At 32.7% G+C, this 12,500-nt stretch overlaps 1 protein-coding gene across 1 annotated transcript in view; it reads right to left on the reverse strand.

Annotated features, from left to right (window-relative positions):
- Window positions 1–12,500, reverse strand: part of LOC124432506 (phospholipid-transporting ATPase VA) — a 23,789-nt gene that overhangs the window by 1,622 nt on the left and 9,667 nt on the right. Inside the window, exons 5-16 of the mRNA XM_046981509.1 lie at window positions 4,570–4,845; window positions 4,280–4,448; window positions 3,846–4,199; window positions 3,473–3,768; window positions 3,169–3,348; window positions 2,755–3,052; window positions 2,188–2,620; window positions 1,694–2,079; window positions 1,221–1,508; window positions 778–1,029; window positions 544–648; window positions 95–282 (exon numbers count right to left, since the gene is read on the reverse strand). Coding sequence (XP_046837465.1) covers window positions 95–282; window positions 544–648; window positions 778–1,029; window positions 1,221–1,508; window positions 1,694–2,079; window positions 2,188–2,620; window positions 2,755–3,052; window positions 3,169–3,348; window positions 3,473–3,768; window positions 3,846–4,199; window positions 4,280–4,448; window positions 4,570–4,845 — 3,225 coding nt within the window. The remainder of the gene's footprint in view (window positions 1–94; window positions 283–543; window positions 649–777; window positions 1,030–1,220; window positions 1,509–1,693; window positions 2,080–2,187; window positions 2,621–2,754; window positions 3,053–3,168; window positions 3,349–3,472; window positions 3,769–3,845; window positions 4,200–4,279; window positions 4,449–4,569; window positions 4,846–12,500) is intronic.

The raw sequence follows: 12,500 nt of genomic DNA on the forward strand, positions 1-12,500 counted from the left end.
TGAACAGATAAATGTGATCAATGTGATAATATAAATGATTTGTCGTGATTACAATTCTTTTTCTATTTTTGTTTTTTCTTTTTTTTTTAAATACCTCGGTAGTGCGGCTAGTACTGTCGTTAATATCACAGAAAGCCAATAGGTATGCCTTCTAAACGCCATTTCCATTATCCAAAATGAACCCGGTAAACCCATACAATTAATACAAATGGCATTGTATATTAAACAGAATCCCATGTAAATGAAGAGCGATCCCATTATAGCGACAACATGAATTATCGTCTGAAATATAGATGGCATATCCAATTATACATATTTCTTATTCGCAATTCAATCCAATTAATTAATCATTTGCGATGCAAAGAAATTCACGGTTGACGTGCCAGGCACGTCATTTTTTCTTTCCGCATCAATCGCCTGACGACGTGTCTAACACGTCGCTGGCATTCCGGTAACAGAAGCATCTCGACGTGCGTGGCACGTCTTGTAACCACAAGCGGTTAATACAAAAATAATTAAATGATTAACAATTAATAAATATACCCAAGATCTTGTTTCTATCGATACATGTAATAGCATTGAAAAAATGCACGCTGTAGTTATGGTCGTTCCAAATTCCCATATATCAACGGTTGTATCGTAATACGTCTAAAAAATAATATACAAAAAGTTTAATTAATCAAAATTAAATTTCATTGGGCGGGAGAGGAGAGGGAGAAGGAGGAGGAGGAGGAGGAGAAGATGGTGGTGGAGAGAAATGACAATTAATCCACTAACTATGAAGATGGTAAAAAATATGACGATGCTCTCGTAAAAGGCGTCGGCTATAGTGATCCAAAAGGAGATCGGCCGATAAACTAAACCCAATCGTCCCCTTTTATAAAGTTCCGGCATAGAAAGTAAAATATTCGGTGTGGTTATTCGATCGTATACGCCTAGTACAAGAGGTGGTAGAGAAATGAACAACAGGTTGTACAACATCAGATAAATTTGGTCTATCATTACCGCACCGGAGAAACCACAGTAAAACTGTAAAAAAAAAAAAAAGAAACGAAAGAGGAAACAAGCATATACGTAACGTTGATATTAATCGAATGTCAAATTTAAAGATATGAAGTACAATAAGTAGTTGATAAGAAAAAGAAAAGAAAAAAAAAAAAAAGAAAAAGAAAAAAAAATATATATATATATATTCTACCAAGTTGTAAATGTGAACTTACCTGGAACCAAAATATGAGGAATACGAAAGTGGCATTTTTATAAAAAAAATACAATATCATTCTGGACAATCTATCGTAACACCAATGTCCATGTAACAGTAAAAGTCTATTTAACATGTAAAATCTGCAAATAGCAAAATCAGCGGCCATAACCGCTTGTCTACCTTCTTGACCGGATATACCAACACCAACATCGGCTGTTTGTATCATGCTCACGTCATTAGCACCATCGCCTATAGCCAATGTTCTCATTCTTAATTGTTCCTTCACTATACGTACTATATAAGCCTTGGTAGGAGGGGGAAAAGAAGAGAAAAAAACATGAGACTTTAGAGAAAGAGAGAAAGATATATATATATATATATATATATATATATATATATATATATATATATATATATATATATAAGTATAATCAAACGCTATTAGATATATTTTCTATTTAAGCTTTAAACTGAAGTTAAATGCCTTACCTTTTGTAGGGGCGTAGCTCTACAAGCAAGTACACTGGAACAGGTTCTTGTTAATTCAAGGAAAGGACCTGTTAAACCAGATCTTGGATCTAGTATGACCGTCAACGTTTTACCATCAACTACAAGTGCACGTTTCCTTGGCCATGGACTACCTATCCTATGAGCATCCCTTTCCGTTAAATCATAACTATACATAGCTATACCATCCTCATTACGATTATCAACACCATCGTTCATTATATTATCCCTTTTAGCTGATTCCAAATAACCACGGATTAAAGTTTCCGCGACAGATTTCGATCTAGTTTGTAATTGCAAAAGTTGCATTGCCGGAGAAAATAAACCTGCCGAGTAAGCAACGTTCACCGCTGTTTCTGGCTTATCACCTGAGGGAAGAAACAAAAAAAAAAAAAAAAATAGAAAAAAGAAATAAATAAACATATAAAAATAAACTCCCATAAAAAGATTCACAAAGTATTGCTTTAAACACACACCTGTTAGAACCCAAACTATTATTCCAGCTTTAACAAGAGCGGTGATAGTTTCCGGTACACCAGGTTGCAATTTATCTTCGATCCCGGTTGCACCTAACAACGTCATATGATTTTCCAAACTGGCATAAGAGTCTCGTATACGACGTTCACGATTTTCAATGGCCAATTCCGCTTCCAAATGTTTCTCATGCCATGTTTCATATTCTTGTTGGGTCAATGATCTTCTTGCCATTACCAATGTGCGAAGACCTTGACGGGCATAAGAATTTAATTGTTGCCTGATCTTAGCCGAGGTCATAGAATTTTCATCGCTTGATGTCAATGACGCTAACACCGTAGTATCTGCTCCCTTGCTATACAAAATGATTTCACCGGTTAATGGATGACGTACGACAACTGACATACACTTCCTGCTAGAATCGAATGGCAAAACCTAAAATATACATATATATATATATATATATATATATATACATAGAAAGAGACAGAGACAAAAAGAGAGAGAAAGAGAGAGAGACAATTGTTAATATTATTGTCTTATTAATTCAAATGATACTTCTTACTAACATATAAAATCTCATAACTTAGAATCGACTTGTCAGGCAATGAAATTATAGTATTGCGAGGTGTACGTTTAAGTAATTTAACATCGTATGCTCTTGCTGCATTGACCAATGCCAACTCATCAGGACTTTCAGCTTCGTAAATTGCTGGCGTTGGTGTCAGTTGTTCGACTGACTTTCCGCTCATATCAAATATCGGACTCAAAATATTACGTCTCTTTTGTCCACCGTTAGGTGATTGTTTTCTCGATAATAATCCCAAACTTAAGCTCGGTATCGACGTTACGTTTAATAATTTTGGCCTGAAAAACGAGGAGGACAACATCGTTGAAATAAAATTTGGTCTTTTTTTTCTATTTTATCGTCAAAGAAAAAAAAAAAAATTCTATTCCTCGTTTAGACATCAATTTAAACTTACCTAACCACTTTAGATTGTAATTTAGGTGTATCGTTAAGAACCGCAGCCGAATCTATGATAGATGAGATTGGCGATGAACTATCACCTGTTATACTTGCTGGTGGTGTAGGCAATGGTAATGGTGGTATAGAGGGTGACGGTGATGGGGTCACGCTTCTTGACTCGGACAATCTCTCGTATCTACGATTACAATGGCAAATTTTAATTTAATGACGATTATCAAAAGAAAAGAAATAATACGAGATGAATAAAATGAATAAAAGAAAGAAACAAATATATAAATAAATAAATATCAAGTACCAACCTTGTCGGTCCACTACCATTTTTATGTGGTTCTTCGATAAGACCACTCGAGTTCATAATATCATGATGCGGTTGAGAATTAACCACAACCGTGTTACAAGTTGCCAATACGATAAGGAACTCTTGTAAACGATGCCTAAATGTACCAATCAACAAGTCTTCTTTTAATCTTGGACAAGGTATTAAATTTTCACCCTCGCCCTCATGCGCATAATCTTGTCCACCTACTGCGCACCTTCTAAATAACATCTTATTCTCCGTCAATGTTCCAGTCTTATCCGAAAATATATACTGAACCTAATGTAACAATAATTCAATTTTACATTAATTAGATCTTCATTCAAATTTATATCCTATATTTATCATTCCCATACCTGACCTAATTCTTCAGTAATATTCAAAGCACGGCATTCAGCTCTACGTCCAGTTTCTTTGTCGTACAAAAAACTGTCACGACCAATGTGATATATCTGTCCGATTTTGGCCATTTCAATTGTCACATATAAACTCAATGGTATCATAACTTGTAGGATTATAACAAATGTCCAAAATGTAATCATACTCTCGTAATTAGGATCTTGTAAAACGGGAAGAAAGGGGATCAAAATTGTCGATGAAAAGGACGATAACCATAATCGATAACCAATTGCACCGATCATGCACAATTTTACCAATATTACCATACACCATATTATGTCGCAGTTCATCCTTTTCTCCAAACGCGAACGCTAAAAACCAATTAAAATTTTAAAAACGAGAAGCCTCGATCGATAATAAATAATTTATTTATTTTGATTTCAATTTACACCTTGTGCCTTGGACCACCATTATTCAACATAGCTTTGGTCTCATGTCCAGCATAGACCACAATACCTTCAATAAAGTCAGTATTTTTTAACAAACATTCCCTGAGTAATAAATTATCAATTGTAACCGGTACCCTGCCGCCATTTGGATGTACTACAGCACCATGAAACCTATAAAAAAAAAAAGAAAAAAAGAAAAAAAAAAGAAAGAAAAAAGTATTCAATTTTTTTTTTCCCCCCCATAGAAATACATTTGATAAATATTATGTTAATCAATTTTCTTTTGCTTTACCTATTTATTTTAGTACTAGGTTGATCAACCTCAAGCATTGAACGAAATTTTGCCGGTTGAAATGTATCCTGTAATTCGAAAAAACCACGTACAACCTGTCGCTGTTTTAAATTCGTTTCGCCATCTAAATTACAGGTATCGATATAAGCTAAACCCTGAGGATCACTGCTACGGAGAAGTAATAGATCTGCCGGTACTACTTCGTTGTTTGAAAGGTGTACCAGGTCACCGACCTTTACATCCTTCCATGCAACTTGCATGTATCTACCACCTTCCCTATAACAATAATAAAATAAATGAAAAAAAATAGATTAATCATTTAATGATACCATACTTTCGTAATAATTCAAAGGAATATTTTTAAAACATATTGTAGAGAGACATTAGATTAAGGAAAAAAAAAAAAGAAGAAGAAAGAGAAAAAAAAAATCTGTATTACATAAAATGAACAATTGTAAGGCTTTGCGAACTGAAATCCAAGAATCTACGGAATACAATGAACAATTTCGCATCGAACAATGAAAATAATTTATCATTTGATCGACATTTAATTTAATAAAATGAATTATTAATCATTAAAGAAAATGTTGTTCTTCTATCGATGATAAAAATTATATAATGGAAAATAGAGAAAGAGAAAAAAATAATAGGATCTCTAAAACGATGCTGTTATGCGTCATTGATCCGAATGTGTGTGTGTGTGTGTGTGTGTGTGTGTGTGTGTGTGTGTGTGTGTGTGTGTGTGAAAGAGAGAGAAAGAGAGAATTAGAAGGTCGAGACCAAGACCGAGAACTTTTGTGCAACCTTTCAATGCCTTCTAACTATCTAACCTATCTGTCTATTTATCTATCCATGAAAAAAAAAAAATAAAATAAAATAAAAAAGAAAAAGTAAAGGAGAGAAAAAAAGAGAGAGAGAGAGAGAGAGAGAGAGAGAGAGAGAGAGAGAGAGAAAACAAAATGATACAACGTAACAAGACTCGTGTAGCGTGACATTTGAATTAAGTCTGACTAAGTTAAAGCCCTGCGGACTACTTATAAACATTTAATATTACATACCTTCTTTTATTTATATCTATTTCATGAACAATGAACAATTAGGCCAACTATCCACTGCAATTATTATAAACGATACTTTGTCACGATAAAATCTCACGAGACTCGTTCATTTTAATTCTTATTAAATTGAATATATACACACACACACACACACACATACATGCACACAGAGAGAGAGAGAGAGAGAGAGAGAGAGAGAGAGAGACAGATAATTATTATTGTTCGGAGTCATTTAAAAATTGTATACGTTTAATTTCATAATTAATCGATTCATATAATATATTATTGCTTTCAATCGAAAATTATATTATTACATATTTAGAAGACATATTGTGATTATCATTGGAACATATTAATATTGATTTCAAACGATTCTCTTTGATGTATTAAAACTATCTTATTTATATGCATAGACTTTACGTTTATATCTTATGTATATACATACATACATACATACATACACACACACACACACACATTTATATATCTATATATCAAAGTAATAACAGTGGCTAATGAATTATTTCTAAGATGAAACACTCGAACGAAGGTTTCTCGTCAAAGAGAGTATCAAGAAGTAATCAACTTCTGACTGTCGATATGTGCCACATACTTGAGTTATTGTTAGATGCGTGGTCGAACGTATTACCAATCTCATGTATATGTGTGAAGGTCAACCAATACTCGTACGATATTCGCACGAGTTTCGAACGAATTGTGCTAATGCATCTTTAAAAAAAAAAAAAAAAAAAAAAAAGAGAGAGAGAAAAAAGACGAGGAAAAAACAAAAATATACACACAGAGCGAGAGAGAGAGAGAGAGAGAGAGAGAGAGAGAGAGAGAGATCGAATACGTGATTCATCATTCTTCTGGTTTTATTATTTACAGGAAATTTAAATGAATATAAAAAAAAAAAAAAAAAAAAAGAAAAAAAAAAGAAGAAGAAGAAAAAAAAGGAAAAAAGTAATATATCACATCGGAACAAATAGGATTGATTATTGGAATATCATAAATAAATTCTTTAGATATGTTTTATCGCGCATTAATTTAATTTCACCTGTTAAACGTGACCAACCATTTTTACGATCAAAATTAATCGATTCCTCGCGATCCTCCTCCTATCATCACCCTATCCCCACCCACCCAGCCTAATACACTCCCTCCTCACTTTTTTTCTTTACTTTTTCATTCTCCTTTCTCTTTTTATATCATGAATTAATATTGTCTACGGTGAGACCAAGTAAATTACCAATACAAATAAAATGATCTCGTTCCCGTGTCCCACATACTCCTTTTTCTTCAACGCGCATGGTTTGTAATGATGTAACTGTGATGACGTCAGATGGGTACTACTTAACGGCACTCGTTCGAAGAAAGATGAAGAGAAGTAAAAGGAGGAGGAGAAGGAGGAGGAAGAGGAGGAAGAGGAGGAGAAGAAGAAGAAGGAGGAAAGTCCTTCGAAGGATACTTCACTACTTCTCTTCACCACCTCCCATTATGACAACTTCAATAAGATAATACCAAGCAAATCGACAGAACAACAACCACTTTGTGTACCGATTTGAGCATCATCATTCCAATATTATTTGTAATTATGTTTAGACGTGATGGATACAATATTATTAACGAATCAAATCGAATTGCTTGAATGTAACGAGTAGAAAATGATTATGTATAAAATTATTTGAAAAATTAATATTTGTTCTTTTTCTGTTTTTTCTTTTTTTCTTTTTTTTTTTTTTTTTTTTTTTTTTAACAACTCTTTCTAAGAATAATGTTCAGGGAAAAAGAAGTAAATAATGTACGGTAAGTTTATTTGTGCATCATTGCCTGTGTATGTGTGTTTGTGTGTGTGTGTTTGTGTACAAGTACGTTAACCGGTTTTATTGTTATATACTACCCGCGATAAAAGATATTTTTATCTTTCTCTTCACTCCCCCACCCCATCCTTCTCCCCCCCCCTCAATTAATAATTTATCTCATCCTGTTACCTATCTCATGAAAATGCAAATAACGTTTTATTATTATCATTATTTTGTCTTCTTCTTTTTTGTTTTTTTTTTTTTTCTTTCTTTTTTTGCTTCTCTACAATCCTAATTTCCACGACAAAAGTTTCTATTTCTTTTGAATCTATATGCCAGTGAATCATTCTTTTTTTTTTCTTTTTTTTTTTTTCTTTTTTTTTAATATTCCCAAGGAAAAAAGGGGGAACCTATTTAATGGCTTCGCTGATATATTTTTTTTTTTTTCCTTCTTTTTTCTTAAGTTCTACTACAGCGCTCGAATATTATTAGTGGGCTATTTCAAAGTTTTGTGTGGCATTGTCGCTAATGAAAGAAAAATTAATGAGAAAAGGTCAGAGAAGTTCAGGGCGATCATATTGCAAGTACGACAAATGGAGGATCGGCGAGAAGAGGTCGATTAAAAGAAGAAAAAAAAAAATGATAAAGAAAAGAAAACAAAAAGAAAAAAAAAAAAAACAAAAAAAGAATGTAAAGACGTACGGAGTCGTGCGAGACGATAAACAGGAAACTTACAAACTTTTAAAAAAGTACTTGGCAACGTGAAAGACAGCGCTAATTCATCATCGGTACTATCGTTATCTATGTTTTGTGGTATAATCAGGTTGGAAGAACTTGAAGAATAACGCGCGCTTCGAAACGCTTTTTATGAGATTACGAACGATATCGATATGACGTAGAGATATATAACTTGCTGACACATCGTAACACACAAATACACACACACACACACACACACACACACACACACACACACAGAAAAAGAGATATACAGGTATACTTGAATCTTAGAAAATTAGTTGGTAAATTGAATTATCTATATCTTTTTCAATTGATATTGAAAACGTCTAATGACGACCATATGGAAACTATTGACGTCATTCTCGGAGTTTCCTGAACGATAAAAAAAAGAAAAAAAGAAAAAAAAAGAAAAAAGAAAAAATCTATTTTTAATCATTTTCTGATTAGAGACACAGCAACAATATCTTTGGAGATCTATCCGATTGACGATTAATCATATTTGGATTATTACAAAAACGAAAAGAAATGTATTTTCTAATAATTTTCTAATGAAATAATTTGATCAGATCTATTTGATCGTTAGTGCGGCATCGTTTAAAAAAAAAAAAATTAAAAGAAAAAAAAAGAAGAAATATCTTCTGATCACTTAACACCTATAATACAATTTGTCGATTTTGCAGTAGTACAATTCGCGGACATATTTCTTTTTTTTCTTTCTTTTTTTTTTTTTTTTTTTTTATGAATGACAAAAGAAAAAGAAACACCATATAATCCAATAACCATATCTAATATAGAAGTACTATTATTAGATTAAAGTTTTTGATCGATTTCCGTCGTTCGATCAATCGAACAAACAATTCCCCCATTGGCAAACATTTCGTAGGATTTTCTGTACGATCTTAGTGCGCACCTTTTAAAGTTTTTTTTCTTTTTTCTTTTTTTTTTTTTTTTTTTTTTTTGTCAACAAAGGTGCAAACGAGATAAGCGATAAATTTCCAGTCGATTTCGTGGCAAATACATCGACGAAACTATAAGACAAACTTAAAGATAGATAAGATGAGATTGAAAGTGAAAAAAAGGCAGATAGAAAGAGAAAATGAAAGAGAGAGAGAGAGAGAGAGAGAGAGAGAGAGAGAGAGAGAGAGAGAGAGAGAGAGAAATCGGAACAAATAGAAGAAAACCAAGACACGTATGTATATGCATATCTACTTGCACTGTGCATTGGTACCTGTAAAAAGTATATTTCAAGAATAATTCATAAGTAGAACGTGACGATGTCGAGTTTAATGGATGAAGGCATAAAGACGTATGTAATCAATGAAAAGAAAACAGAAAGAGAAAGAGAGAGAGAGAGAGAGAGAGAGAGAGAGAGAATAAGAGAAAGAGAGAGGAAGGATTTGAACCTTGTTAGAAAACCCTGAAGAAAAATTCACTTAATTCACTCATGCAATAGAATATTTTCCTCGACCTGATTATTTTCTTCATTCTAGAATATAATTCTTAACTGGAGTATAAAAAGATCATTTGATTGATCATGTTTACGTACCTTTTAATAAAGTAACTTCGACGATATCGAAAGATTAGAACTAACCGCTTTAAACTTCCGTTCCTATCTTATTCAAGGCAAATATGTATTTAATCGGCGGTTAGTGAATTTCTTTTCTTTTCATTGTTTGTACGCACTCCAATTTCTTTCCGCTTAACAACAATGTTAATATTAACACTGTTATAAATAAATAAATATATATATATATATATATATATGGATGGTTCGCGAGTATGATCATGAATCCGTACGGTTAATAAATTTAAAGAGCTTCTTGCGGTTGAATTATTCGAAGTTTTCAGAAAATTTGTAAAAGTTATTATTCGCTAAAAGCTGCTCTAAATGTTCGGTGATTTATTACGGTTGTTTGGATTCGTCGGGGTTATAACAGTAATTTTATGCAACGACACGTTCTATCGATTTGGAGTGGAGTAACGTAAACACACACCCACACATATACATACATATATACATACATATATATATATATGCATACATATGGATAAACACAATGTAGACACTCATGCGCTCAGGCGTTTTTTATATATTTATTTGTGACCTCTAGCAAAATGATGACATATAATATTGTTCTTTGCATTGTTCATAATTAAAAAAATATATATAAATAAATGTATGTGTGTGTGTGTAGAAGAATTAAATTTGAAGAAAGAAAATTTCTCTTTTCGATCGGTGTCAATGACCGATAAGAGTAGACAAAGAACACCGTAGAACACATCGTTATGTTACAATAATAGTAGTGTAGCTAGAGAAACAACTTGTGGGAATTCGCATAGTCTTGCAGTCAATGCGAAAAGAAAGAGAGAAAAAAGTAAAAGAGAAAGAGAAAGAGAGAGAGAGGGAGGGGGAGAGAGAGAGAGAGAGAGAGGGAGAGAGAAAAAGAGAGAAGTGATCGGTGTAACCGATCGATCGTACTATCCGTTATATTATCAAAGTCTTTTTCAAAGAAACCACAAACCGCAAAAGATGTAGCGATATCAAGAGAGAGAAAGAGAGAGAGAGAGAGAGAGAGAGAGAGAAAAAAAATGTTTGTCTTAAACCCAAGAACTATTTATTCAAACTCAACAGGGTCCATTCTTCGATCGTGAATACATTAAACTAATAATACATTCATTGACCTTCAAATAAATAGTCTTTCTCATTCACAAATGCTTTTTAACTTGTTGAATCCTACATGAACTTATTTTTAATGTCACTGCAACTAGTGGTTGAAACGAATAAAACTCAATCAAAAATTTTCTACTCCAATTAATATTTATATATATATATTTTTTTTCATTATAAATAAAACCTTACGCGGATTAAAGTTTGAGAAGAAGAAGAAGAAGAAGAAGAAGAAGAAAAGAAGAAATATTCCGTGTAGTTCGTTAAAAATCAATCAATTCAATTTTATTATCATTGCAAACATTTGACGATTGGAAGGAATAAAACCGAACGAAATTTTTTTATTGATACAATTACATATTACACGTGTATATATATATATATATATATTTCTTTTTTCTTTTTTATTATTCTTTTTTTTCTTCTCACCCGTTATAATCGAATCATTAACCAGGGCAAAACGTGACTGACTGAATGATCGAATGTAATTGTCAAGGTCACATTTTAGTTCATCATTAGATACAGTACATGGACAGACAAATAGATAGATAGATAGATAGATAGATCGATAGATAGATAGATAGATAGATAGATAGATAGATGAATAGATAATGTATATCGTGTTACGAAGGTGAAGATAGATAAACGAAAATCAAATCGTTAGAATGTGGGCCGTGTGTCACGATCCGACGACGTCATTTTCAATTGACCGCATAATGGCGCCGATCGAACGTCTCCTGAATGACGATTGAAGGGAACATCGAATTAGAATGAAGAGAAAGGGGAAAAGAAAAAAAAGAGAGAGAGAGAGAGAGAGAGAGAAAGAAAGAATGAAGACAAGGTACACGTGTACCGAAGCTTCTTATCCGAACGCAATCTTATTAAGTTAAAATTCTCTAGGATCTCTTTAAAACACGCACCAAAAAGAAACCATAGCACCTAGGGGAAAAAGGTAAAAAAAAAAAAAAAAAAGAAGAAGAAAGAATGATAAATAAAAAATTACCAGACGACTGATAAAAACAGGACTTCGAAATTTTTTTCAAATCCCTTATTACCTTTTACACCGATTAAACCCTTTATAACCATCACACACACACTCTTACATCTAATCTATTTATCTATCCATTTATCTGTTCCAAATACGTTAAGGTTAAATCTTATCGATAGAAAAACGTGATTAGAGCTTAAATTATTGTCGAAAGTCAAATAGAAGTTGAACGATCGGACATAACGAAGAGAGGGTTGAGTGAGGTGGAGGAAAAAAAAAAAAAAAAAAAGAGAGAAAGAAAGAAAAAAAGAAAGAAAAAAAATCAAAACGATATTTAAACGATGAAAGAGAATGAACGCACGTTAAACCTCGCGTTTTATTTTACTACGATGAAATCGACGGCATAGAGCATTGTTTAACTAAAAACTATTCCGCACACCAGTGTATTATAAGTGTTAAAGCTTCGCGATAATATGAAGGAAGGGGAGCGGGAGGAGGGGTTAAATGGCCACGAGGAAAGAATGATAAAGAATTACGACTGACATAATTCATCCGTTAATAGAAGGTCGTGCCGATTTATTGTTAAAAAAAAAAAAAAAAAAAGAAGAAGAAGAGAGAAGAAGAAGAAGAAAGAAAGAAAGAAAGAAAGAAGTAAAGAAAAAAAAAGAAAAATA

Source organism: Vespa crabro, chromosome 25 (assembly GCF_910589235.1).
Source record: "Vespa crabro chromosome 25, iyVesCrab1.2, whole genome shotgun sequence".
In the NCBI taxonomy this organism is placed as follows: domain Eukaryota; kingdom Metazoa; phylum Arthropoda; class Insecta; order Hymenoptera; family Vespidae; genus Vespa; species Vespa crabro.